The sequence below is a fragment of the Pseudomassariella vexata genome (genome assembly GCF_002105095.1).
Source record: "Pseudomassariella vexata strain CBS 129021 chromosome Unknown BCR38scaffold_3, whole genome shotgun sequence".
Classification (NCBI taxonomy): Eukaryota; Fungi; Ascomycota; class Sordariomycetes; order Amphisphaeriales; family Pseudomassariaceae; genus Pseudomassariella; species Pseudomassariella vexata.
Genome location: NW_024467958.1, coordinates 3,087,085 through 3,112,953, shown reverse-complemented (window position 1 = coordinate 3,112,953; position 25,869 = coordinate 3,087,085). Strand labels below are relative to the sequence as shown.

The window sequence follows — 25,869 nt, the reverse complement described above, 5'->3', positions numbered from 1 at the left end:
CAGCCGCTGCTTTGCCCTAACATACCTTGACATCCCCGCATCACGTGGCCTAAGAATCTGGCGGGGAAGAGAGTGTGGAAGTAGCCTGGTCTACTGATTAGTTACCCCTCCCTCTCCCCCGCACCATATCTAGTATTATATTGTACATTCGACAAGGTAGTTGCTTCTACTCCAAATCGATTCCAGTCCGCCCTTCCTTCCCCTTTGGCAGATTTAGCATCTTGGAAGTCTATAGTCGTGTCCTCGTCGGCAACCATGCAAAACAGCAACCACAAGCCACAGGACGCTCGGCAGAGCAAAGTATGGTTGGTCACGGGATGCTCGAGCGGGTTTGGTCGCAGTCTTGTGCCGGCCATACTTGCGCGCGGCGACAGAGTGGTCGCCACAGCCCGTCGAGTCTCCGATTTAGACTATTTGCAACATTTTGAAAACGTCAAGCTCCTCCAACTGGATGTCACCTCGCCGGACCATGTCCTCAGCGAGAAGGTAGAAGCGGCCATCTCTGCATTTGGCGGTATTGACGTCCTTGTGAACAACGCGGGATACGTTTTGTCGGGTGTGTGGGAAGAATTGAGGTGAGCGCGTCGAGAGGGAAAGAAATTCCCTTGCCTCTCTCTGCTGCTGCATGAGTGCCCCGTGTGCCCAAGTCAACCACTCGTGTGTTTCTGTTACTGACATTTGACAGACCAGAAGATACGAAGTGGCAGTTTGAGACCAACTTCTTCGGTGCCCTGAATTTGACTCGGGTTGTGCTCCCCCATATGCGTTCCAAGGGAGCGGGTGTCATCCTTTTCATGGGGAGCATATCTGGATGGCACGGGGTGGCCGCAGGTGGAGCATATAGCGCCTCGAAATTCGCACTTGAAGGTTCGTTGCTTTCTCCGATCTCCGTCGAGTCGTAGCTCGTGTCTGTCTCCACGTTGTCTGCTAGTCCCTGAGCATTATGCTGACTCATAGTTTTCATCGCCCCAGGTGCTGTAGAGTGTCTGGCCAAGGAGGTGAAGGCTATCGGCATCCGGGTTCACATTTTGGTCATAGGCCAGTTCCGCACCAATATCCTCGATGCCAAGAACAAGAAAGGGAAACTGGACGCCGACGAGGGCATAGTAGAGTACGCCGCCATCAAGAAACAGATGGCTGACATCCATGCCGTCACCCAAGGTGCGCAGCCGGGAGACCCCTCGCTAGCCGTCGAAAGAATCGTGGATCTTGGAGTACTGGAGAACATCGCACACGAGCACGTTGATAATTTGCCTCTGCGGATACCCATTGGGTCTGATGCTGTGAGCGTTATGAGAAACAAATGCCAGGATACCCTAACCCTCCTTGACAAATGGGCCGATTTTGCTTCCAGCACTGACTATCCGGATAAGATAGCAGTGCCTGGGTACTATAGATAGGAGTATAATATTAGAGGCAGCGTCTTCCCACGAGTCTGGAAATCATGCGAGTGAAATCTTCGGCTACATTGGCTACCGGCGCGGTCATTCCAAAGCCTTTCTTCATGGTGCACGTAAGTTACAAGACCACAATGTAAGAATGCATCCTCGTTGAAACAATCTACAAGGCTACATATAATTCACACCTTGAAATGGTACACACATTCAATCCAACTACAGTGGCCCACGCATTCATTCCTACAATGCAAAAAAAAAAACGCAACGGCCACGTTCGCAGGCCAAACTAACATGATGCATATGAATGAAACCTGCAAAGTAAGAACGATCTTGATGGACAGCTATACGATCAACTGGGCGAAATATGCCGGGAGTTGTCGGGCTGCATTGAAAACTAATTAATTTAGCTTGCTAATATCCAAGCCATCACTTCCACCCATAGCCTTGGAAGCATCACCGACGACCAGATTTTCATAACCAACCATATAAGTCATTGGCAACTTCATGAACCGATTGCAATCATCGCCCAACGCCGCAGCGTATTCGGCGCTGTTGTAGAATCCTAGCCAGTCATCCCACGTCTTGACCCAAAGCTGAGCGCACCCGTCATAGTCGAGAAAATTCTCGCCCAGGCTTCGGGCCCGCTCCTTCATTTCAGGTGTTTGATGGTGCTGTGAAATAGTCAGCATTCGTTGAATGGAAGGTGAAGATTCACGCCAAAGTGACCGGCGAGCGTGACCCAGGCAATGTATGGTTGACCTACCTGAGCATATCGCACAATGTTCTTTCGGAAGGCCTGGGTTGCGACGGCCAGGTCGGCGTGAACCGTCCGCCAGTGGCCGAAGAAGGTGTCGTAGTCGATGGAGTCAATCTTCTTGAAGAAGACAGACACTTTGATGTATGGTTGGTAGTTGGGCTGGGAATCGTAGTTCAGCTGGGGGTGCTTGAACTCATGTTCGACCTTTGTCCACGGCATCTTCTGTACTGGGATTCAGAACTGGCACTTTGGCAACAACAATACGCATACAATGTTCTTGGATATATTGAACCTCAACTTGGCCGGTTGTTCTCAACACCTCAGCAATCCACCCGCAAAACCTATACGTCGACAATCAACCAATAGGAACCTGAGGAGCGAATCCGTTGAGGGATTTTCTGCATTGCTCGGCGCGGTACCCATGATGAGCGAGACACATTAGGCGTATAGATCACTTAGTCCACAACTCGATCTGCATAACACAAATTCACGAGAATCCGGGTCCGAACCCGCGGAAATAAAACCCGCGGGATAGATCTGCAAGCCACTAGCTCGCGTTGGCGCTCGTTGGGAAGACGAGGCACACCTTTCCTATGTCATCAAGTGGACTCCTACGTAAGTTTTCTAGCCAATCCAAGGCAGCAAGTCTTGCTCTCTTCGTGCAAGTGGGACCGGACCGAACCTCGGGGAAAGCCCACAACGATATTTAGAAGTTACAAGGGTAAGTGGGAACGGGTACAGTGTGAAACATGCACTTGCTTCAACACACCTTTACCTTGTCCACGAGTGTGTGTGGCTTGTACAATCAAGCTCTTTGCTATGTTCTAGTCAGTCAGAACAAATTCAAGACACAATCATCTGGCCCGTTTACATCAGATTTCATGTCTGGTGGCTATTGTACATGCCCATAGTATATGCTTCGAGGTCTCATGCATCGCGTGACGGTGTCTCTCGACAAATGAGATATTCATGTACGTAGCGCCTTGTATCAGCTCTCTGTAGCTATTCATGGCAATCAACGGCATCCTGAGTATGGAGGCCTACATTATGACAAATCAAATTTAGCCAGTGCAAGTGATTGAGTTCTAGGCCCGGGCGGTTTGTAAGTTTGACTGCTGGTTCTCCAAACTTGCAGCTTCACATATCTGCCTCATGCCGTCATTGATGTACTCCAAATGATCTCTGAAATAGAAGGCATTGCCAAATACCTCCACGGCTAGTCCATAGTCTGAACCCTTGGCTATGTGCCTTCCGTTAGCATCCGTAAAGGGCCCACCCGCATTAAGCGTCTCCACGGTCGAGACGATGGTGCTAATTGGCGTCAAGTACTCTTCTGGGAACTTATCCCAAGCAGCACTGGAGAGCAAGTTGGTTCGCGCGGTTCCTGGGCAAATGGCGTATGTACGAATACCATCATTGTAGAATGGCTTGCCGATGGAGCGCAGGAAATTGACCACACCGGCTTTGGATGCTGAGTAAAGAGGATTGAATTCTTGAGGATACTGGGCCTGTCGTTAGTAAACCCAATCTGCGCGCTGCCCGTGGGTTGATACGTACGAATCCTGCAATGCTTGCTGTCATGATCAGAACCGGGTCCTGGTTTGCATGCCTGTTGGCTCGAAAGTAATGCTGCGCCAGGTAGCTCGTGTTGATGACGGCCTTCAGATTGATGTCGATGCTGGTTTGCGGTGGCTCCTTTGGTGGCAGTGTGTCCGTCCGCTCGTAAAAGTTCTGCAACTGGAGGATTCCGGCGTTGGCAAACACAAAGTCCAGCTTGCCACGGGTTCTGAACACGGCATCAAATGCGCCAGACAACGACCCCCAGGAGCTGACATCTACCTGGGTAAACTTCAGGTTCTTCTCCTCGCGTACCGCCAGTTCTCCAGCTGCGGCGTTCAGGTCGAAGATGTTCACCTCCCAACCCTTGGCAGAAAGAGCCTTTGCGACAGCAAGCCCCATTCCTGATGCCCCGCCGGTGATGATTGCTACTTTTGGGGAAGACATTGTGCAAGGATTCAGAGTACCCAGTCTTTTGTGAAACCTTGATTCTTTTCACGAACAATACACTGAAGATGATATGAGCCTTTTGTCTAGATAACCCTGTGGTGAAATGGGATACCTTATGTTTTTAATCTTACTCATCTCCACACATGACCCCTTCTTGGTGTAGCCCAAGTGAGCTATCTACATTTCCCCGGGTCAATTTTGGGTTAACCGCCCCCCCGCGGGGATGGTCTCCTGCCACAGCCTTGGGGTGGCTAGCCCCGGAAATAGAATCCGCCCATCTGCTGCTATTGCATTGAAACACAAGACCAGTTGATACCATTCTCGATGAATAATATGCCGAGCCCATTCGTTGTGACTTAAGTGGACACCATGTCACCCCACTAGGATAATACAGGAAGCAATTCTACCTCGAAGACGTCGAGCTTGGCGTGTCTAATAGCGCCTTGCTAACAAAACAAATCAGATTTTCGAGCAGGATAGAGTCATTCTCTCGGAGCTATTCATGACAAAATTACCAGGAAAGAAAAAAGGCACTTGATATCGAAGCTGGATATAATTATTGTGGTAGTCTATTTGCTATCAAAAACGGAACTAGTGTAAGTAGACATTACTGACAGAATACAGCGAACATTTCAAGTAATATGAAGGTAGTATCCAACTTAAAAGAGATTATCCAAGCGTAATGTTGAAGAATCTAAAAAGTGAACGCAGGTTTCGAGGGAACTCGATCCCGCATTCGGGTTACCGAGACTTTTATGGCGGCAGTTTCTTGTTCCCGTTCTACACTGAAATTGAATGGTAATGCAAGTAATGAAGTTCTCCATATCAATCTCTGCCTGTTCCTGTGCCTGTGCCTCCGCCTCAATCTCCACCTTTACTTCCCTTTCTACTAACTTGATCTTTGATTTACTGGAAGTTCGTACGTGAACAGGTTCACAAGAACAAGCTTGGGAAGTCAAAGCACGACTATGATACTGATTCAGTTTTAATTAGATGGCCTCAGTTCCATCTAAGCTATCTGCAGACCCTGTAAACTATATACACACATATATATATATGTATATACGAATAGTACTGGCTTAGGCATGCTACAGTTGTTGCAGCGATATACTAGCGATTTTCGGTACTGGCTGACATTATGATTGCGTGTACTCCCTGCTGGTGGTTAGAGCTTTGGTTAGTCTGGTGATGTTCCTAAACAAAGGAAGCGTCTTAACAAAGTGTTCCCAGCCTTATCGAATGGTCTCGTAGGTTTGTCTGCGATATTTCAAGTCTGAGCATATACCTAGATCTACGCTATAATTATAATTTATTGTGAATTTCTTAGCTAAGTTATATTTATGTTTATGGAGCCTTCTATTATTGAAGTGAAGCTGTCTAAGATCACGGACTTTCAATTCTCCAGCTGCTTTCCACTTTATATTGATAGAGCCTTTATACCCAGGCTATGGATACTTGAGTAAACTCCTAAGCTACTTAAAGTCGGGATATGAACTCTTTAACTCCATTAGGCTGGTTCAATCGGCATTCTGGTATCTCAGGGACTTAGGTAATAAGCTTCGTATGATCGCTATTTATAAGGGAGAAGAGACTTGGCCCTCACAATACATCTCGCTCATGAACAACTGCTGCGTGCAGCGCTTAGGCAAACTGCCCATAGATAGCTCTTCGTAGCTGCAGATCCCAGTGAGTTCTTCCATAAATATCATCAACAATACCGTTCTCTTGCCTGTATTGCCCACCCGAATTACGAATAGACTGAAAGGTAATATTTGCAGCTATTTAAATGACGCGTATGAAATAAAAACTCGTGAGTAAACGAAGCCGTCCTGGGTGGTACTTTTAGTACTGCCGTCTGTGTCTATATAGAAACCTATAGAAATATGTTATTAGGTATTTACCAACTTACAGAGGCTGATCAAGACTAGGCGGACGAGCATTATCGAAGCCTGGCGGGCAAATATAACAGATCGAGAAGGATGAATCAGTCTCACTTCTATAAATGCTAGTTGGAACAGGTCGCCTGCTTCACTGTTGGAATGTATCGGCGGGAGAATGGACGATACCTTACGACTTGAGACAGCAGAAGGAAACACGACATGCTGGGTTCAACGAGTAGTGCATGTAATTAATTCCCCAGCTATCAAGAGTGAATGCATGTCCCTGTCTCCTCCTCTACTCCTGTTTGTAGTTTTCTCTTACTTTGTCTTCTTTCAGCAGTTCCCAGAACTTCATCCTCTACTTCCCCGACATAGCTGGCAAGTACCTAAGTCTGTGCCACGAAACTGACGTGGTGAGTTATTTGTTGATCAACCAAAGACGATTAGTCTCCAACCAGCACTATCATACTCTAGCAAATTGTGTACCTGAAGACCCATGGGTAGTCGTAGGTGAGGCTTCATGCATCTCATTGTAGGCCTCGACTCCTCTCCTGTTGCAATGTATCCTTTGCATCAATACATGTTCTCTCAGACGTTTCGCGTTGAATTTTGTCACAAGATATCATTGCCTCATCTCTAAGCAAAATTGTTAATGTTGTGCTATGTAATTACAAGTACTCTTACATTCTTGTGCCTCCATCTGTTAAAGGTCACCAAGTCCTCCCAACTGTCATCGAAATCTCGTACACTAAACCACTGATCGCCTCATTGAACTAACCAGGAAGTAGTTCCAAGTCGAAAATAAATCTTCCTCTTGTTGCTTTCGGTCCTCCGGTGATCGGTTCTCCAGCTAGAGATACTCGTCCAATTTCCACGTCGAATTGCCTGTTGGAAGTATAGATGTGTGAATGATTAGTGGAGGTCTGAGGAGATACCCACATCGCCCTCTCAGTTCGCGCGAAGTATCTACCGGGAAGAAGAGAAAATTTGTCAAGACAATTTAGTCCTGGGTGTCGAACAGCTGATCTGAGCGAGCTCCCAAAGGTTGCTTGTGGGAGAAGGGTGGATGGCCGAGGAATTTTGGGATTGAGGAAACAACCAAACAAGACAATGCGTCGTGTAGTAGGGCGATTTCTGTACCTTTAATTCCGTTAGTGACTTAGCTTTAACTCCTAAGCTGTCTGCGCGAGAACTAGACAGCAAAATGTGATAGTGAGGATAAGGACTTACGTCGCTACCAGACAGTATCTCCGTCCAGAGTTCACGTTTCGGAAATCATGAATCATACAAGGTGTTGTGCTTTTGTGGCCTCTGGATATTTTGCTGCGTCACAACGCGGGAAAGGATGAAAGAAAAAATGTAATCGCTGAGTCGACATACAACCGGCAACTGTTTTGTATGATTGTATATAGGGGACTAAGACGAAGTAACGAAGTCATAACCTGACTCCGCTTCACTTCGCTCTAGATGGTTCCGAGGCAATGATAGCAAGATGCCGGGCAGGGGAAGATCTAGGCATGTCGCGACCCTTGAAGTCCTTTGTCGCCAAGGCTGTGGCAGATTCCTTGGAGGTGCGACGCAATTGGGTTGGTGTGGTCCTCAAGAATGAAGGTTGGCCCCTCCGTTTTGATGACATCTTCCGTTTCTTCGGTGGTCTCAAATGTAGCCCTGTTTTGGTATTTCTTCTCAGATGGTGCCGAGGTTGGTTCTTTCTCGGCATCTCGCTTCTGTAGAATCAGCATTGGCAACTCTCTTTTCAGTTGGCGGCTGACAGGAGAACCAACAGATACATGACCAGCAGAATCACTGATCATCTTCACCTCCTCTGAAAGGGGCGGCTTTTTCTCAGATATCTTCGGCGGCGAGCCCTGCATGCTGTCGGAGGAGGGGGTGATAGGTGATCCGTTCACCCATCCGCCCTTCGACGCTGACCAAAAGGTGGCCTTTTGGTCAGCTTCTTTGGATATACGAGGGTTCAACGTGGGAGTCAGTGCAGGCTTTAGTTCAGGCAAAGCTGGGCCATTGATTTGTCTTGCTAGGGATACGAGCTCTGCCAGCTCATCCATCTCCTTGGGGCGCGGGCCAGTGTACTTTCTCAGACGGAAGAGCTGCTCGCAAGTGTAGCTCACATTCCCGTGAGTCCACAGTTGGCACAAGTTAGCATATACAACCGCAACGATGCTTTCCTGGTCTTCATCGCTGAGAATCTTGAAGGCATCATCCCGCAGGAAGTGATATGCACTGATCTGTAGAAGTACTTCTCTCTGTGCCCGGTCCCTATTCGTGTTGACCGGCACAACGGCGCCCTTGAATATAGCCATCAGGTTCTTTACTGCAATAAGCATGAGGGCGTAGTCTTCAGGAGAAAGCTTGGACAGAATGATCATAGAACTTTGCGACAAGTCGATGCCAACGGGAACAGATCCAATAACGTCCAGGTCAAGGACACGACTGGCGCTTGTAGGTGTTGCTCTCACCGCATCAGTAGGTTTTATGTTGTCGGCTTCGTCTTCAAGCTGGATAAGGTCATCAGGCTTGGTAGCGTTGCCTACTGCGTTTGTGATAGTAACAGGGTCTTCCTTCGGTGTAGCTTCGCTGACAGGAGTAACTGAATTATCGAAGTCCCAAAGATCATCGGCATATTGACTGCGACTTGGTACCAAAATTTCGGGCTCAGTGTCGGAATCCGAAGCACCGAGGCTGATCAAATTGTCCGGAGAGTATGCAAGCTTCGTCCTGGCGTGATTGAATATTGCGCCACCTCCTTGCGCCGACTGCGAGAGATTGACTGCCTGAGGAGCTGGAGTAAACATAACGGAAATAGTTTCACTAGTTGAGGTCGATGGCTCTCCAGTTTCAACTAGGAGATCCTGATCTGGTGATTCTTTGCTAGTCTCTGTTGCCTGATACTTATTTGACTTAGGCGCGGCGGGTTCAGCAGAAGTTACCCCAGGAACAATTGCCTCATTCTCAACAACCTCGGATGCGATTGACCCAGCAGCAGCCACCCGAGTCTTATCCTCAAGAGACAGAGTTATCGACGCCGGCGGTACTTCAACTGGAGATTTCGCCTTTTTATTGGCAGAATATACAGGAGCAGTCGAACTTGTTTGAGGCAGGGGAAGGGGAACACTCTTCGCCGCGGTTGGCGAAGACGATACTGCCTGGAATAACGGCTCCTTTGACTCCTTGAGGCGTTCCTGCTGACGAAGTACCTCGTTCTTAAATCGATTGACGGCGGAGATACTATCGAATTGAAGATTAGAGATTCTCATGTTACAGGTGTCTGGTCCGTCACTTCTGCGAAAAGCTAGGCAGCTTCCTTGCAACCACATTGGTTGGATGATAGAGCGAACATCTTCTTGCATGATCATTTCATCGCGCCTAAGCCTCATGATAACGACGTCCTTGCCGGGAAGATCGTATAGAGATAAGTGAAAGATAGGCCAATCCGGTCCATCAGCAGTCATCCGAGCCATCCCAACATCGCTTTCGTAGTGAATTCTGAGTTGTTGGGCCGCGTTAGCACTTTCGGTGACTGGAGAAGCCCCAGCAGGTGACTCAGCTTTCACGGGCGTGGAAGCTTTGGTGGGGTTCTCCTTGCTCTGATTGCAGGACGACCGAGCTTCGGTAGACATGTGTATGCTTGGTGAAATCGAAGGGGCCGTACAGCCTCCCTGGGTTGCAGTGATTTGAGTTGGGGCTGCGGAGAGTACTTGCGGCTTCTGTAGTATAGCTCCAGCGTCGGTGCTTTGCTGCCTTTCCATAGATGTTGAAGCAATGGTTGCAGCAATGCACAGTCGAGGCGAAGATGCAGTAGTGGGCACAGTTGAAGCTGCAGGCGACTTGACTGGTACTTCGCGACTTGCTGGAGCCCGCTGGGGGATACACGAAGTAGGTCGCAAGTCATGTGGAAATTCTACTGCTACTTGATTTGTAACAGCAAATTCTGGAGCTAGGGAACTAGTTCGCGAGTGAGATAACGCAGAAAGCTTTTGCGCTACCTTGTCTATTTCACTTGAGGACGAAGCTGCTGGGGATGACTGCCTCTGAGGCAGGTCATTGGTGTTTTGACCCGTCGCTGTAGAGATAGGAGGCGTTATGGGAGCAGGTGTAGATGGACATTGAAGGTCAGATAGACTAACAGTGGGAGCTTCTGAGGGTTCTCGTAGACGAGGTGACACCACAGCTGCCCGGCCAGGCTCGGTAACCGCAGCCTGGCGCACTGAAAAAGCACCATTCTGACGTTTCTGCGATAGCATGGAGGTCGTGCTTGCCATAGAAGTCTCACGTCTTGAGGTAGGTGCAGTTCTGACAGGATTTGTAGTCGGAGGTGCGTGACGAGATTTTTGCAGTCCTGGTGTTCCTCGACCGATGCTGGACAATCGGGGAGTAGTAGGCCGGGCCGGCAGTGGAAAAGGCGGACCGCGTCCAACTCCAGTAGGAGTTGAGTGACCAGCAGCATTATTTGAGACGCCTCTGCCAGGTTTCCATCGCTTTACCATTGCCCCAGGTGGCGGTAGCCCGCCAAGGCTGGTGACTCCGAATGACGGCTCATTGCTCCGTTCTGAGTTTGGGCAAAGTCGAGGAGCACGACCGCGGCCGGCATTGGGATTACTGAGCGTATTTAGCGAGATGGCATAGATAGAACTGAATTATACTTGATACTTACGCCGGATCATAGACTGTATTCTTTAACATACGGTCAATTTGGTGCCGTAACTCGCCCCTTCCGCGTCCAAATCCAGGCAGGGAGCCGGATCCGTGGAAACCGCCGCGGCTGCTACCAGCTCCAAACCCTCCTCGGGCTGGACCACTTTGTTCACGTCTCAGACGGTGCAGATTACCGTCAGCGATGCTGTCGAGTCCTTGAACGCCCAAGGCATCATCGTCGTGGAATAAATTCTCGGCCACGGCATCTGTAGCATGATTAGTGTCATCCAAGGTCAACGAGCGTCGCAACTTACTTTGCCACATTTGAGCCCCCAAGTTCTCGGTTTTGGGACCGCCATTTGATGCGACTGACTTTGTGGTTGACTTGAGGATCGGGTCGAAATGTCGGTCTCTTCGGTTATCTCTGGCAAGATCTTCCATCCGACCATCGCCAAGATCATCCTGTTAATGATGTTAGTCAAAGTCGGTGGATTTGGCCAGGAAGTGTATTACCATCATGGCATCGAGTATGGTCGCCATGGTGACGAAAGCTTTCGCTTGGTGTTCCTTGATTCCTTATTTGTGGTAAGGTAGAAGCAAGAGAGGGAGAGAATGAGTTCTCATTGAAGAAAGCACAGAAGTTAGGTGGAAGTATTAGGTGAAAGTATTAGGCAAAGTGTTCGGCAGAGTATTCGGCGGAAGTCAAAATTGAGTTGCGATTGGAGTGTGTCCCTTTGTACCTGAACAAAGGAATAGTGCTGGCGGCGATTGAGATTGGCCGCCGAAGCTCCGTCTTCTAACGCGGCTGTTATCACGCTATCTGGTCTATCTGCCCGAGTTCGTTTTTTCTGTGCTCGAATCGAGTTAGTGAACCAGAGCTGAAGAATGCCGTCTTGGCTGAAGAATCAAGTCAGCCTTTGCAGGATGGCTGGGGAGAAAAGCGTAGTCAAGCTTACTTAGGAGTAACGTGGTGACGTCGAGATCGAATGCCAATAAAGAGAGCCCTGCAGAGAGCTGGATCAGAGCCATTCAGATGACTGCGAAGGCCTTCAATGCTGGTGCTTGCCGGTGGGTATTATGAAATTCGGAATTTGGGGATGAGGCAGGAGAAGAATCATTTGGGCAGGAGGGGAACTTTTGCAAGGTATCAGTTGCGCTTCGCTCGAGGAAGTCCTAGTCCGATGCCTTAGGGACCAAATTTGGCAGTAGCAATTCAACTGCGCCTTCCTCTCTGATGCACAACTAAATTTTGGGGCGGAATAAACAACTGAGTGGTGAGAAACGTGACTGCCCCAGGTAGCGGAATAAACAGGTGGCGGTCAAAGTGTCCAAGCCACGATGTTTTCTTTCGTGCAATGATAGGCCTACAGGTACAGGGAGGTATATGCGCCTCACGTATACTGTCCAGTTACCTTTGAGCAATATACTGATCTATCGAGAATATTCTTTGATGTACAATCATCTATGTGCCTATTGATGAAGACATTCAGTTCATTTTCATTTAACTCAGACATGTGTCGATTTTGCAGTGGCATCGAATATCACTAGTCTTCTATTTGACCGATATAACAAGACATCCTGGGCCTTCTAGAAGTCAAAACATCGTAGCCATAGGGCTCTGAGACAACCGGCTGACAGCAGCCAGTAGCCTATGACCTTACTTCATGAAGTTATATATATTTAGCTGTTGCTCCTTGATGCCCTCGTTTCCTTACGGGTATAAAGTGACAGCCCTTTATACATTGTATGGGTCAATATGCTCCAGTTGTTGGCTCTAGGGCCCATCTTTGCAGATCTCATTGTAAACTGGTGTGCCCTTGACCTTCGATGCACCGGGAACAAATTACCCCAGAAAAGAAAGCGCGGAAGAGTGCCATATTATAGGACATGATCTCTTACTTTATATCATCTGCTCTTGCAGTCTAGTGCCAGAGATGTAGAGTTGAAAGATTTAATGTCAGCACTCTACTCGTACCAGTAATCAAGTCCTTGAAGATCAATAATCGGATAAACCAAACCAGGCCAACCGGGTAGGTTGGGTTGTTGTCATGCACGAACAACCCGATCCCAACCGGCTATTTTAAGTATTTTAGCAGCGTTGGATGTCCTTACTAGCACTCGCCTAAGGTTACTCTAGTACCCCCGGAGCCCTAATAGTACCTTTTTAGTGCTTCCGGGGTTACACATCCTCTAAGCTTTATGGGTTTATCTTATCGTAGGCTTAGGCCTGTAGCTAGAATAACGATAAAATGCGGTAAGTATATAAACGCTACATTAATCGACGGGACCCCTAGCCTAGTAACTACAAGATAAGTACGGATATACGTAACCTTATTAGCTTTTAGTATAATCGCCGGCTAAATTACCTAGCTTTTGTTAATAGCACTGGATTTGCTTATAATATAGGCGATATTAGCTGAATATAAACGATATCAGAAACTAAGGCAGTGTAACGAAACCTCTAATAGTCTAGCTGCGTAAACCACTAAAGAGTCTGTAAGGGTTTGTGCTAGTAAGTAAGTCCTGCTGCGGAGTCCTTTAGCAATAATATCGGGGTCTGACGTATGGAGTATAGTGCTTTGGGGTAACTGAAGTATTCAAGTAGGGTAACTGGGAATAGAGTCGTCAAGGCAGTTTGCCTCACCAATGGGTTAGATTGATGCTTAGATTGATCACTGAAGTAGAGACTGTCTATCTATGAAATGCCTGGGAGTCCTGTCCCTTATATAGCCAACCTCTCCTTCACTGATTCCTTGGATCACTTCCGGCTCACAGCTCAGAAGGTGATCCATTGGTGATCCTTTGGTGAGCCCAACTTATGGCTCACTCGCGGCTCACGCCTGGCTCACTGATCTGGTGGTGATCCAGGTCACGTGACCGTTCCTGTCTTTCTGGTAATAGTTCTTCCTTCCCGTGTCGGGGTTCCTGCGGCCTGCCATCGGGCCTGGTTGGTTTAGTGGGTTGTCAGGGTACAGCTAGGCCGAAGGCAATAGTACAGAGTGATGGGGAGTAACGGGCGTCCCTCCTACGTAATACCGGGTGGTCACTGGCGGTCTCAGGTAGGGGTGCCCACGGTGATGCATTGATCTCTGCCCTCTCTATCTTCCTCCGTCTCGACTCCTTACTTATAGCCAGCCGAGGTTCTCTCTTGGATTCTGGATGTTTGCTTCCGTATGTCTGTGTTCCTCCGACTTCGGCCAATATCTTGGACAGCGGCTCCTTATCTGCAACCAAGCGATTCCCTATCCGTTGCAAACGGCTTCAACGGCTCTCATTCGCCACAAGCGGCTCTCTAGCCGCCACAAACGGCTTCCTACCTGGTGGAAGCCGGCCCGCCTCGGATGACACTTGTGGCCTGACAACTCCTTCCCTATCCTACTTCGAGATGGTCCTTATATAGATAGCTAGGCCGCCGCTTGGACCCGGCATAACAGCAGGGTCGGCGATGCCAAGGATCTTGACTCTCGTCATCCCAAAGCTTCACATAGATTGTAATCATGACTCGGGAGTCTTTTGTCCGAAACACCCCTCCGGCGGCCCACCGGTGTCCTGCGTTCAGTGTCCTGACACCCACTGGTGCCTATGGCATTCTGTTCTCTGACAGTTTAGTGGGTTAGGAACCAACGGTTCGTAACAGGCAGCATAAGCAGTGTGGAAGTGATATAGTGCCGGTTGGGGCACTGAGGTCCAATTAACTAGAAGCCATCACTAAATTGTGAATTAGTTAGCTTAGAAGGAGTTCTACGAAAAATTACCTTTTTAAAGCGAAGTCAGAGTCTTCCCGTTTTAACTGCGTCGTGCCCTTCCATCTTAACCGCAGCAACAACCTCCTGCCGGACCTGTTAACCATGGAGGTCACTACCGTCTTTTCCAACAAGCGGTTATTTTATCTACCGGTAGAATAGTTGCTTTATAGCGGCTAGGCCTTAACGTTAGTATTATAGACATATACTAGATACTACGAAATTAGTATAGATTCGGCTTCATAGGCTAGTTAGATACTCTGCTTAGGGCTCTGACGGTTGATCCGTCTATAGAGAATAAGTGGCTATATCAACCGGACGAGGCTACAGAGGAAGCTTTAGCTCCGCTAAGAGGTTTCTAGGGGTTAGCGCCGCCGAGGTTAACGATCGCTTCATTTCTTAGCAGTAATAATGTCACAAGCTAGAATTAGAATGGGCTGGAAGGTCGCGATCGGGCCCGCCTGGATAAGCGGGCAAAATCATGACGATCCGACGGCGTTTCAACGAAACCTTCTGGGACCCTCAAATAGTGCTCAAGGCACCAAAAAAACTTGGAGGGGCAAGTTTTCTTCTTTGTATCTAATTGCTACTGGCGTTGGGAATTGACGATTGTGCCTGGCCTCCCCTTATACAGCATCTACTGTTACAAATAATCAACCCTAGAAGAACTAATCATAAGTAACGTAGATTAGTTTAATACTTATCTAAATATACGGTTATTTTGCGTATTAGCGGGGATGGTTGGTTAGTTGGTTTATCCGACCGTTGTTGAAGATTGATGTAATATGTCCTGCTCCAGATTCTCAAGGCCAATGTTACCCAACCCAGAGTATGCATTCCGTGTATGTCCTTTCGTTGTGGATACTGTCTTCCACTATGAACAATCTAGTATTATTCCAGGATCCTTCGGGATCGTATATTCCTGATGATTAGGCGAATTGCAGGTTGGAACTTGGAACAATAGAAGAAGGACTCTGTGTAAGTGAATAACATGGCATGTTTTAGCCTTAATATATATAACGCCTTCGTAGCGAGAGGCTCAAAAGCTCTTTGGTATAGTTTCTGTCAAAAATAAAATGTTCCGAGTGGAATAGAAGAATAACCAACTGGCTCCCGCTCTGTTCATGATGACACAAAGTACATTGCAAGTTGCAAGAAGAATTTCGTAATGTATAGATAAGAAGTAATTCCACTAGGGTATGACGACCAAATTTTCCATTGTTTGACCTGTTACATCAGCAGCAAAACGGACGGCATCCAGTCTTCGATTCGAGACATGTGCTGTACCTGTCCATAATGAAAATATTTGACCGTTGACCCAGCATGCTTAGACGAAATTTTGATGTCACGAGCTTTGGATATCTTGCATTCTATCAAGAATAGGATGCGTCTTGATTTTAAACTACTTTGGGACGTTCGTGGTTTATTGCGTTGAAACTGCAGACACGCACGCCTCTGGGAATATCAGTGGTCAGCACGTCATCCATTCGATACGCATGAATACTTATACAGGCGGATTGTGAGAGAACACAATTTCTCTGCGGAAAATAGTGCAACATTTATTAAGGTTGAATGTGTATGGGTGAGTTGTCTGGGCAGTTCATCCGATTATCTCACATCCTCGAATTTAGCTATACTGGCGAGCCGCATGCCAGGCATGCTTTTAATGCAATTTATATGACCTATGATGATTACAACCAATTCCTTGGTTCTAATCCAACGCCATTGTCATATCAATGTCTCCCCAGCCGTGAAACGTAAGTTCCCTTATTTCGCAGCATCCTTCGGCGGACCCTCCAGGTCATCCTTTCCCTGACGACCAACACCACTCAGATCGGCATCCTTGACAGAAGCGGGCTCCTGGAGACCCGAAGACGCACCAGCGCCCGTAGAGACATCGCTTGTGACGTCGCGGCCGGATCCAACGTTGACCTTGCTGGCGTCGGCGGATTGCCAGTCCGAGGCAACGGGGGGTTGCTCGGGGAGGGGGAGGTTGGAGCGGACCTCCTCGATCTTGTCGGCCTTGGATTGAGTCATTTCTGGCGAAGGGATGTTAGCTTGTGAACTAGTCAACAACATGAGGAAGGACAATGCTATCGAAAAGTTCCTTGAAGAGTAGAACGTAGACAGGCGCAAAAGGCGAGGTTGGAGGGGTGTCTTACTGGTCCGTGTGAAGGTTGAGGTAATGAACTTGAGTGTGTGATTTTGATTTTATCGTAGATGCCAGTTGTTGTCCTTCGTGTTGTGAAAAGTGAGTTTGAGACTGAAAAACCTACAACAAGGTCATTTAAGATGCCACGAAGTGTTCAAATGCTTTAATCCGAAAGTCGAGGGCGGCTTGCTGGAGCGTTCTGTCCGGACTGCATTTGGATTGACGTCACTTGGAGGGGCAGCCTGGTCTGACGTCAAACATAGGGGATTGTTACCAAATTCAACTCCACGGCTGGACTCGCATTCAGGCACAACTGTCGATTAAGCTGCGACGCAGGGCAGGATCATCGATCCATCGACATATCTACTAACCGCATTGACCACCTTTTTGCATGCACCCCCATTTTGCAGGGAATTTCTACGCCTCAACAACACGACGTCTCTCAATTTACCTCGCAATTGCTCCCTATCTACGTACAAAATGGCTAATCCAGTGGAGAATAGTCTGGACGATTTTGAGCAGCGAATCGAACGCGCTAAAGAGCTTGTCCGTCAGAGCTCTTCCCAGGCCGTAGCAGCGAATCGGTACGGTATCAAGGGGACTGCACTGTCCTACCGTATTCGTCACGGTAATTCGCATCGTGACGCAGCCTCCAGGCAACAAAAGTTGACTCCAGAGCAAGAGGAGGTTATCGTGAACTGGATCCTACACGAAGAAATGTGTGGACGGGCTCCTAGCAAGCGTTATGTGGCCGACTTCGCTGCCGAAATCCTCCTTGCTCAAGGGGATAACAATACACTCGGCCAACACTGGGTGGATCACTTCGTTAGCCGCCATCCACAGATACGTACCAAAATTTGGCGCGTCGTAGATGCTAGCCGAGTTAGAGCGTCCGATTCGACCAAGATCCGAGACTTTCTGGCTGGCGGAAGACTGGTATATGGCCCCTAGGCTCCGAAGGACCAGTCGACGTATCTTGTGATCCTCCGGAGCCTCATACACCAGATCCTCCGCCTCATATATCACCACCTTTAGTTGCTTTTACTCCTCAGAAAGCGCAGCAACTATCTAGCCAACTACAGTCGATAGAGAAAGCCGAGGGCGGGGTATCTCGTAAGATTCGTACCCGAGTAGGCAAGGCGGGCAAGGCCCTTACACTCCAGGCCGCCGAGAATGCCAAATTACGTATCGAAAACGAGCAACGGTATAAAGAACTCGATAAATACGCTCCAGATATACGCCAGCCCGTCGAGCCAGACCCGAATAAAGTATTCGTTAACTTATCAGCGATCCGAACAGCCCAGGACAAGCGAAATTGTAAGGGTCAAGGGTAATACCGGTCATAGACCGTGACAGAAATAAGCGAATACGGCCTATTTTACCGGATAAGCAGTTAGAAATTGATACTTTTCTCGAAGGAAGGGTCCCTCCTGAAAAGAGGGCTCGAAAGAATATATCTAAGTCTTCGGACACTTAAATTAAGTATGTTCTGTATATAAATAATATGGACGAAGTATTTAGGCTGATTCAATTAGACCCTGCAAAATGGGGGTGCATGCAAAAAGGTGGTCAATGCGGTTAGTTTATTCCCTAAAGATATACATATATAGAGGGTTGTCGGGCCTTGTTTTTCGGATGATTTATGCAATAAGTGTACTGTTCATGGATATATAAAAGGCCTGGATAATTTAGGTAGATATCTAGAAGTCTTGCAAGAAGAGCAAGAGACGACAAGCAGAAAAGAATTGAATGTGCATACCTTTTGTCTGTTGAGTCGCTAATTGTTTGATGACCTGCTGAGGTCTTATTTTTTTTCTTTCCCTGTTGAGGTGGTTCTGTTCTCAAGAACGTGTTGAGGTCCAGTCGATTGTTAGTACCTGCTGAGGTACCTTTGTTGATCTGATCAGGGGGACAAGGCTCTTGATTTTTGTTTCTGTTACCTTCCCGGACAGCTGATCTTGTTAAGGACCTTGCTGTCCGTCTCCACTATCTTCACTTAAAAAGCTGCGAGCATACAGTGCTCGTCGTCAATATATATTATATTTAGTAATTATAAAATGTATAATTAACACGTCATATAAGAATAATAGACAACTGTAATAGTTTTATATAGTATTTGTGGAATTGGTGGCCTGAGGTCATGGTGAGGTACACCTGAGATACTTTCAAGCCTTGTGCGGCTTGGACACCCCTACCTGTACTTCCCTACTTCAGCTTCTTATGTAGCCGGCATGCCAGTACCAGTGCGATCCCACAGAATATCGATAACTTGAAAGCCGGCCCGAGAAATATGCGGCGTAGTCCATGCTGGCTTGTGGTGCGTGTCATTCACGGAGGGGTACAAACTGTCGCAGAAGGGCAAGCAGCATCGGAAAGTCCCGGATGACGAAAGGCTTGTAGCAATAAAAGTTGCTTGCGATGGCATCCAATGGGGATGGGATTGGATGCATGATATGCCGTAGCTGTAGCACATGAAGTTGCAGTTGCAGTTCACTAGTACGGAGATTCCAAGCGAGAGCACGGGCAGGCCCCACTTCATGTGTGGGGCCTACTACCAGGGTTTTCTGGACGAATCATGTGACATATCAGACGCACAAGCCAGCCGCACAAAAAAACAATTTCGAAAAAGGCAAGCGCTACTTTGCGAACTTTTCGACAATCTAAGCCATCTTCTTGCGAGCAACCAACTAATCAAAGGGTCATCTTTCCCACGAACAACTTCAAATCCCATCTCTTACCGCCTTACCGACAAAAACCGCCAAGATGACTGGAGTTGGAGTTCGTGACGTCGACGTGAGTATACACTTCTCCGCCCTCTGAGGGTCCTGCTGCGCGCAAAGCTCTCGATCCGCAATTTGGAATCGCAACTGCAACAAGCAGCAACTACGGCCGTTCAACAGTTCGCTCGAAATGATTGTGCATTCCTCAGTCTTCGAGACGACGATACCATGAGAGGCAGCAGTGTGAGGGGGCCGCAAGGCTTCTGATAACGGAATCCATGCTAATGGGGTGTCAAATGATTGCAGGCGCGTCTCTTCATTAATGCGTACGCCGCATTCTTGAAGCGTCAGGGCAAGCTGCCTGTCCCTGGTAAATAAAATTTCCTTCCCCTAAACCCTTGCCTCGGTGCAAAATTATTTGCAGCAAAGGTTGGCTGACATGGCGTTTGATGGTTAGGTTGGGTCGATACCGTCAAGACTGGCCACGGCAACGAGCTTCCCCCATCCGACCCAGACTGGTTCTACACCCGCTGCGCCTCGGTCGCCCGCCAGGTCTACCTCCGCAAGACTGGTAAATACTATCCCGTTTCACGACCTTGAAATCCCCGCGAGCTCTAACATTCTTCGCAGTCGGTGTTGGCCGCGTCTCCAAGATGTACGGTTCCGCCAAGAACCGCGGTGTCCGCCCCTCGCACCACGTCGATGCCAGCGGCAGCGTGAACCGCAAGGCCATGCAGGCTCTCGAGAAGCTGCAGATCCTCGAGCAGGATGAGGAGAAGGGTGGACGCCGCATTACTCAGCAGGGACAGCGTGATCTTGACCGTATGTTTTCCCCTTCACACCACATGTTTGTTAATTGCTAACTCTGCTGTTATAGGTATCGCTCAGACTGTCGCTGAGGCTGACGAGGAGGAGTCCGACGAGGAATAAATTTGTCCTCCCGTGGTCCGGACTGAAACGCACTGCACTAGCTAGATGTGCATCCCCCGCATGACGAACAACACCGACATGATAATGAGATTGCGATAGCATCAATGGCAGCTGCATCAACACATCACGACTGTTTTTCTTGGTGCTCGATGGGCTATGGTCAACGCACGTAAGCCTCCTTTGCTATCCGTCATGGGTAGCTCCCCAAGCTGTCTGACGCAATCACCTCTTCCCCCGCCGCGGGATGAGCGAAAAACGCAGTATTTTGATCGGAGAGGTGGCAAGAGCTACAACTTGACTGTATTAAATGACGGCTCATGCAGCCTGGATACCCTTTGAGAAATATTGCCGTCCTTGAAGCACATTGTGTGATATTGCTGTCCGTATTCTCGTTGCTGGTTTATGCGTTCGCGCTCTTCTCTCTAATCAAAGCCTCCTGAAGCCACCAACCACACCCCCCTCCCTCCCAACTCACTCAATTATTCATGAAACGAAATGGTTGCCCTGTAGTCCCCAAATTTGTACAGACGCCCGCCTGCGATTTATGTTGAATTAATGCTGATACCTTTTCCCCATGATTTACTTCCCCCGTAATGCTTCGTCAGGTGAATAAGATACGGAACTTAAGCTAACTAACGATGGAGCTATCTTGCAACCCGAATAAACACCCCAATCTTGGCAGCCACCCCTTCAGCGCTGTGCTTCCAGTCTATCATATCCCCCACTAGCAAAGTATCATGAGGCGCGGCCTCCTCATACTCAATCACTACCTCACCCCCCTGCACGCCCCTCATCTCCTCGACCCAGCGCTTGCCATCAACCTGCAGCAATTCTGCAGAACCGAAGTTGACGAAGATAGGCACAGAAGTAGCGAAGGGGTGGCCTAGCGAGGAAATATACGGATCCGAAGCCGGGACGAGGCGGGAATAGGCCTCGGCGCCCCAGCGGACGAAAGAAGGGGGCAGGATATCGGTTTTGAAGTGGGGGTTGAGCTGTTGTCGGGCATCGGAAGCGAGGCTGTTTACGAGGGAGACCCAGGGGGAGAGGAGGACCACGTTGTCGGGGAGAGGAATAGACAGTTCGGCGCCGAAGAAAGTGAGATAGCGCACGAGGGCGATGGCGAGGTTACCACCTGCGCTGTCGCCGGACAGGGTGATGTGGGACGCGGGAATGCCGAGGTCGTGGATCAAATACAGGTAGCTCGTCAGCGCATCCTGGAGCGCAGCGGGAAACGGGTGGCTTCCCGGACGGCAGGAAAGCCGGTACTGCGGGGCGAAGATGCAGGACACGTCGGCATGAACGAGTAGCGTGGAGGCCAGGAAAGAGAGTTGCGAGGTTCGCCCGTCGCCTTGGATGAAAGCCCCGCCGTGGAGGTGGAGGATCACGGACGTGATGGAGTAGCGATCGCGCGGGTGGAGGTCGGTGCGTGGGTACCAGGTTGTGCCGACAGCGGCGGGGTGTATGCCTTCAACTTCCAGTGGCCCTTTGTAGAAGGCTGCCGAGGCTGGCTCTATCACCAGGAACCTGTTCTTTTCTTTTCCGGGATGCAGAGAAAGCGGTTGTGCCGTTTCCGTCATACTGTCCATGTACACCAGCTCGTGAAGGATCCGGACCAGGAGGCTCTGGCGGAGAGTCCATTTTGGGTGAGGCCGGAAAAGGGCATATTGCAGCAGCCATGACGGAATTCTCGCAATGACGGAGCAGATGTGGAATAGCTTGTAGAGGAAGCTCAATGGCTGGTATGAGATCAGTCGTCTTCTGGAGGTTGAAGCCATGGTTATGTGAAGGCGTACCTCGAGTGGCTCGGCTACTGGACCAGAGGCCCCGGAGAAGCTATATTGGCAGACGCTTCTCCCGGATACATGATTGCTCTACTGCTACAATCATAGTGCCGACGGGTGGAGGATGCATGTCGGGATCTTGCTGAGCCCAGCTATGTCGTTAAGCGGGGTAGATCGTCAAGATAGTGGGGTAGTGTTCGCTTGCAAGTCTCAGATCAGACTCGGGTTACCAAGGGCTTCTGGTCGGCACTTATGATTACATACCTTAGCCATACCAAGGGTTCATATTTGATGAAAACCAGTAGTGTGCACACCATCAGCAGGCCCAGCCTATCGCAGACTGTCTCTTGGGTCAATCTATTTACCACTTCGCAGTGAACCGTTCTGTACCAGAAGTGGCCCTATGGCTGACTCCTCGATGCGCGTGGGACCGGGGCATGAGACCAATACATCATATCTCGGTCTCGTACATAGTATCCGGCATGGTAACGAGTTTCATATCCGGGCACGATCTTTCCAGGGGAAGTGGATGCACTGAGGCTTCACAGCTGCTGACGTCGTGCCCAGAATGAGGAACATGCAACGTTGCTAATTCATCACACGAGTCCTTGCTATTTATTGTTCCCGTTCAGTATGGGCGAGGTTCAAGTGGTTATCTCGGTGAGTAGAGAAACCCGTCTGCTGATCAGCATCATTAGCGCTACCCATCGAGCAACTGGCACCGGTGGTGCGGCGTCCAAAGGTTCTGAGTATAAATGCCGTCTATCTCAGAGACCTTGTAGTCATGGAGCTGTCCCGCCGTGCCCATCCAGGAAGGGACGACGGGAAGATCGCTATGAGCTTACCTGAGCCGGCATATCTGAAGCAATGTTGCTCAACGGGCTGGGGGTTTGGGGGTTGGGGGCGAGTTCGGCCATCCTGAAGCGTCCGGACCAAGATCTAATGGTTTCATATGTATGGCCTTGAGTAAAGGACATCCCAAAAGGGCCCCCTCCGGCAGTCTGTCTTGGGGAAAAGACGCGCTTGGGATGTTTTATCATTAATAGCATGGGCAGCTCTAAGATTGCTAACCTAGAGGTATCCTAGATCAAACAAACCGGGATTAAGAACACAGTAGAGGCCACCCCTGGAACCGATTCCTGTGAATTCGGGTACACCACCTCGAGCGCAATCCTCACTATCTCGTCCCCCAATCAAAAATTCAGCAGAATCATGCGCATCTGCATTGCCTCTCCGCCTCGTCTCTCTTGCACGTACGTCAGCCCGTCAGCCACGGGACTCAGTTTCCACATTGAGTGAGGATCGATATACCGTTTACCGTTTGTGCAGTCGTTTGCGCAGTCAAGAATGGCCCAAGACAGACGGTGAATTGACCATAATTTGCCTGGTGGCTTCGATTTTGGGACTGCAGGCGGGAGGGTACACATTCGGATATGCTTGATACGGGCGTTGGAGTTTGATGAGATCTGACAGGCCGTTTCTTAGTTTGTCTGATATATTTTCTGCCATTTTATTGCCCGTCAGACATACCAGGCCTGTATCCAGGGACCAAGTTAGCCCCATACATTACCGCGCCTTGCCACCGGGACATGTGTCGGCAGTCATTGCTATTACTTATTTTGCAGTATGCTCAGAAGAACACGCCTTATATCCATCCGCTGGCCGCCAATATAACTCAGCTCACCCGCCAACGCTAAATCCCCCGCATCAGCACTCTCCAGCTGGGTCCCCACCAACTTCCTTACCATCCGACGATAAATAGAACTTCCAAAATCCCGGTAGCTCGCCCCAGAAGGATACACACCAGTCCGTACCGAAAATAGATGTCCCAACATGCAAATCCACAGCAGAAACGGCCGCGCAGACGCAATGACCTGGTCTATGGGCAACCTACGCATATTTCCTGCGTGGACCGCATCCAGAAGTGTTTCCATAGGCTTGACAATTAGATAAAGCAGCTTTGAGTAATATCTCCAACCAATCGGAGAGTCTAGGAGTCTTTTGTCGAAGTACATCAGCGCTGCAATGCGTAACGCCGACTCCAGTGATTCTGTAACTGACGTGCTTTGGTCTTTTGGTTGCTTAAACAGTGGTTTGGGGGATGACTGGAGTTGAAACTTCAAGAACCAGATTTCTTCCATCAACTCCTCGGGGCCGAATTTGATGGCGGGAGTTGCTGTACGTGCGTAGTAGGTACTCTGCTTAAGGGTGAAGACCGAGATCAGAGTTTCAATGACGTTTGGATCAACGCTACAAACAGAAAGTCGGGTCCTGAGCCGCGAAAACATCGCGTCGATTTCAGCGGCAGGTAGCACGTGGGTGAAAGGGTAATGCCTCCTGAAGAAGGGAATATGCGGCTGTGCCCCTGCCGGAATTGCGCAATCAATGTCGACACTGCACATTGGTCAGATACTTGCCGCAAAACATTTTAACGACGGACCATAAGAAGATGATTCAGCGAGTAGGACTATGACCTACCCACGCACGCAGTTGAGTGTGATGGGATCCAGCTTGCCCAATCCTCCGCTAGCACTGATAAGAACCTGCATGCCTTTGGCGTGGATCTTCCACTGAGCATCGTTGCCGACTAGGCTCTATAGCGCGTCAATCAGCTGCTGTCAACCAGATCTTTCGAAAAGAACACAAGAGGGGCTTAGAATTTCTCACTGCTGTAAATGCCAAGCCAGCCACAGACATGACCAGAAAACCATACTCAATATCGCTCCTTTCCCCCGGCTCCTTCAGCTGATGGCTAACATACCGATACGTCTTGGCATGCAACTCCCTCAACGCCCTCGACTCTCTTTTCCCCTCCCGACGGGCTTCAAACGCAGCTCCCAGGAGTAAATTCGTGGTCAGAATGAAATGAGATGCCGTCATCCACTCAGACCGATCCGAGGCCAACATGGGATTATGGGTCATGATGCCATATTTGTCCAGGGGGTAGCTAAGCTCGGGACACATGACCATGGACCAGAGGAGATGTCGCTGGCCCACTGGGGAGAGGTGAGCGGGTACCTGGTATTTTGACGAGGCGGGTAGGGTTTCGAGTCGTTGGAGTAATCTTGGGGGCAGGGCAAGTTGTTTGATGATGCGAGAGATTCGATCCACCTCTGGTTCCTTCTCTGGTCCGGAACTGTTGTCCTTGGTCTTGTTTGCTTTCGCACGCGGCGATTTGGGCCTTGTCCGTCTTGGACCTGATATTGGCATAACGATAAGATCGGAAGATTGTGTGATCTTGGACTTGGCAATTGGTGTCCTGGGCGGGCAGATATTGTTGGTCGAAGTGTTAATAAAGGCGAGTTTGCCGTGTTTTTCTTTCTTAACCCGGATACCTTTCCTGGTTGATACCAAGGCACCGTCCTCGACCGTCATAACCGTTATATTGAAAGGCTCCATTGTGACTGGTATGGGTCACCCTAGTTTTGTGATTGTGTATTGAAGTTGTGAGCAAAACAGGAGTTGGAGCAGTAGAAGGCTGGATGTATTTATGTAGATGAATACGCTGAGGTTCGCCGCCACCAGCTAGTTCGGTCTGCTAGTACACTTATCATAGCAAGCCTGAAACTTACTATACTAATCTAGTAATAGACCTGGCGGCACTTCGAAGATTGCCTCCATCCTAGCGCAACTAACTTCGAGCAGTTGAGTTCACGCTAAGACGGCCCGCTATTCCAGGGGAAAGACATCATACCCCAATGGCAGATAGTCTGGATCTAATGAAATGATGCGTTATGGAGGCACTCCGCACACGGAATTATTCCAGATCTTTAATAAATAGATCGAAAATGACATCAAATACAAGAACATCTCACTGGAAACTAGACGTCCCCCTGTGGCATTAGCACA

The 25,869-nt window shown here is 49.0% G+C and overlaps 8 protein-coding genes across 8 annotated transcripts; 2 read left to right on the top strand and 6 right to left on the bottom strand.

Moving 5' to 3' along the window:
- Nucleotides 1-176: 176 nt before the first annotated feature.
- Nucleotides 177-1,567, top strand: BCR38DRAFT_142746 (uncharacterized protein). The gene is made up of 3 exons (XM_040853644.1): nt 177-575; nt 686-867; nt 973-1,567. The coding sequence occupies exons 1-3, from the start codon at nt 256-258 to the stop codon at nt 1,398-1,400; spliced, it is 930 nt and encodes a 309-aa protein (XP_040719309.1). The 5' UTR covers nt 177-255; the 3' UTR covers nt 1,401-1,567.
- Nucleotides 1,568-1,795: 228 nt separating this feature from the next.
- Nucleotides 1,796-2,373, bottom strand: BCR38DRAFT_334460 (EthD domain-containing protein; the record flags this gene model as incomplete). Its single annotated transcript, XM_040855318.1, has 2 exons — nt 1,796-2,068; nt 2,161-2,373. 2 exons carry the CDS (start codon nt 2,371-2,373, stop codon nt 1,796-1,798), a joined length of 486 nt encoding a protein of 161 aa, XP_040719308.1.
- Nucleotides 2,374-3,338: 965 nt separating this feature from the next.
- On the bottom strand, nt 3,339-4,158 carry BCR38DRAFT_326381 (uncharacterized protein; the record flags this gene model as incomplete). The annotated part of the gene is made up of 2 exons (XM_040854813.1): nt 3,339-3,656; nt 3,712-4,158. Coding segments are annotated over 2 exons (765 nt in total), but the record flags the coding sequence as incomplete, so codon positions are not given.
- Nucleotides 4,159-7,552: 3,394 nt separating this feature from the next.
- Nucleotides 7,553-11,234, bottom strand: BCR38DRAFT_482495 (uncharacterized protein; the record flags this gene model as incomplete). Its single annotated transcript, XM_040863514.1, has 4 exons — nt 7,553-10,658; nt 10,714-10,960; nt 11,009-11,156; nt 11,208-11,234. 4 exons carry the CDS (start codon nt 11,232-11,234, stop codon nt 7,553-7,555), a joined length of 3,528 nt encoding a protein of 1,175 aa, XP_040719306.1.
- A 4,676-nt stretch (nt 11,235-15,910) lies between these two features.
- Nucleotides 15,911-16,898, bottom strand: BCR38DRAFT_425087 (uncharacterized protein). Its single transcript, XM_040859699.1, has 2 exons — nt 16,600-16,898; nt 15,911-16,476 (listed from the first exon to the last, which is right to left on the bottom strand). Exon 2 carries the CDS (start codon nt 16,472-16,474, stop codon nt 16,205-16,207), a length of 270 nt encoding a protein of 89 aa, XP_040719305.1. The 5' UTR covers nt 16,475-16,476; nt 16,600-16,898; the 3' UTR covers nt 15,911-16,204.
- A 2,454-nt stretch (nt 16,899-19,352) lies between these two features.
- BCR38DRAFT_336007 (ribosomal protein S19e) lies at nt 19,353-20,239 on the top strand (the record flags this gene model as incomplete). The annotated part of the gene is made up of 5 exons (XM_040855425.1): nt 19,353-19,382; nt 19,616-19,679; nt 19,767-19,880; nt 19,940-20,131; nt 20,187-20,239. The coding sequence occupies 5 exons, from the start codon at nt 19,353-19,355 to the stop codon at nt 20,237-20,239; spliced, it is 453 nt and encodes a 150-aa protein (XP_040719304.1).
- Nucleotides 20,240-20,883: 644 nt separating this feature from the next.
- BCR38DRAFT_482492 (alpha/beta hydrolase fold-3 domain-containing protein) lies at nt 20,884-22,014 on the bottom strand (the record flags this gene model as incomplete). Its single annotated transcript, XM_040863513.1, has 1 exon — nt 20,884-22,014. One exon carries the CDS (start codon nt 22,012-22,014, stop codon nt 20,884-20,886), a length of 1,131 nt encoding a protein of 376 aa, XP_040719303.1.
- A 1,572-nt stretch (nt 22,015-23,586) lies between these two features.
- On the bottom strand, nt 23,587-25,419 carry BCR38DRAFT_482491 (uncharacterized protein; the record flags this gene model as incomplete). The annotated part of the gene is made up of 4 exons (XM_040863512.1): nt 23,587-23,627; nt 23,705-24,414; nt 24,499-24,614; nt 24,688-25,419. 4 exons carry the CDS (start codon nt 25,417-25,419, stop codon nt 23,587-23,589), a joined length of 1,599 nt encoding a protein of 532 aa, XP_040719302.1.
- Nucleotides 25,420-25,869: the final 450 nt, after the last annotated feature.

Excerpts from the sequence above, each read along its gene's own strand:
- BCR38DRAFT_142746 (XM_040853644.1), top strand. The coding sequence starts at position 256 with ATGCAAAACAGCAACCACAAGCCACAGGACGCTCGGCAGAGCAAAGTA. Across the intron at positions 576-685 it reads GGTGTGTGGGAAGAATTGAG|ACCAGAAGATACGAAGTGGC; the intron begins GTGAGCGCGTCG and ends GACATTTGACAG. Across the intron at positions 868-972 it reads CTCGAAATTCGCACTTGAAG|GTGCTGTAGAGTGTCTGGCC; the intron begins GTTCGTTGCTTT and ends TCATCGCCCCAG.
- BCR38DRAFT_425087 (XM_040859699.1), bottom strand. The coding sequence starts at position 16,474 with ATGACTCAATCCAAGGCCGACAAGATCGAGGAGGTCCGCTCCAACCTC.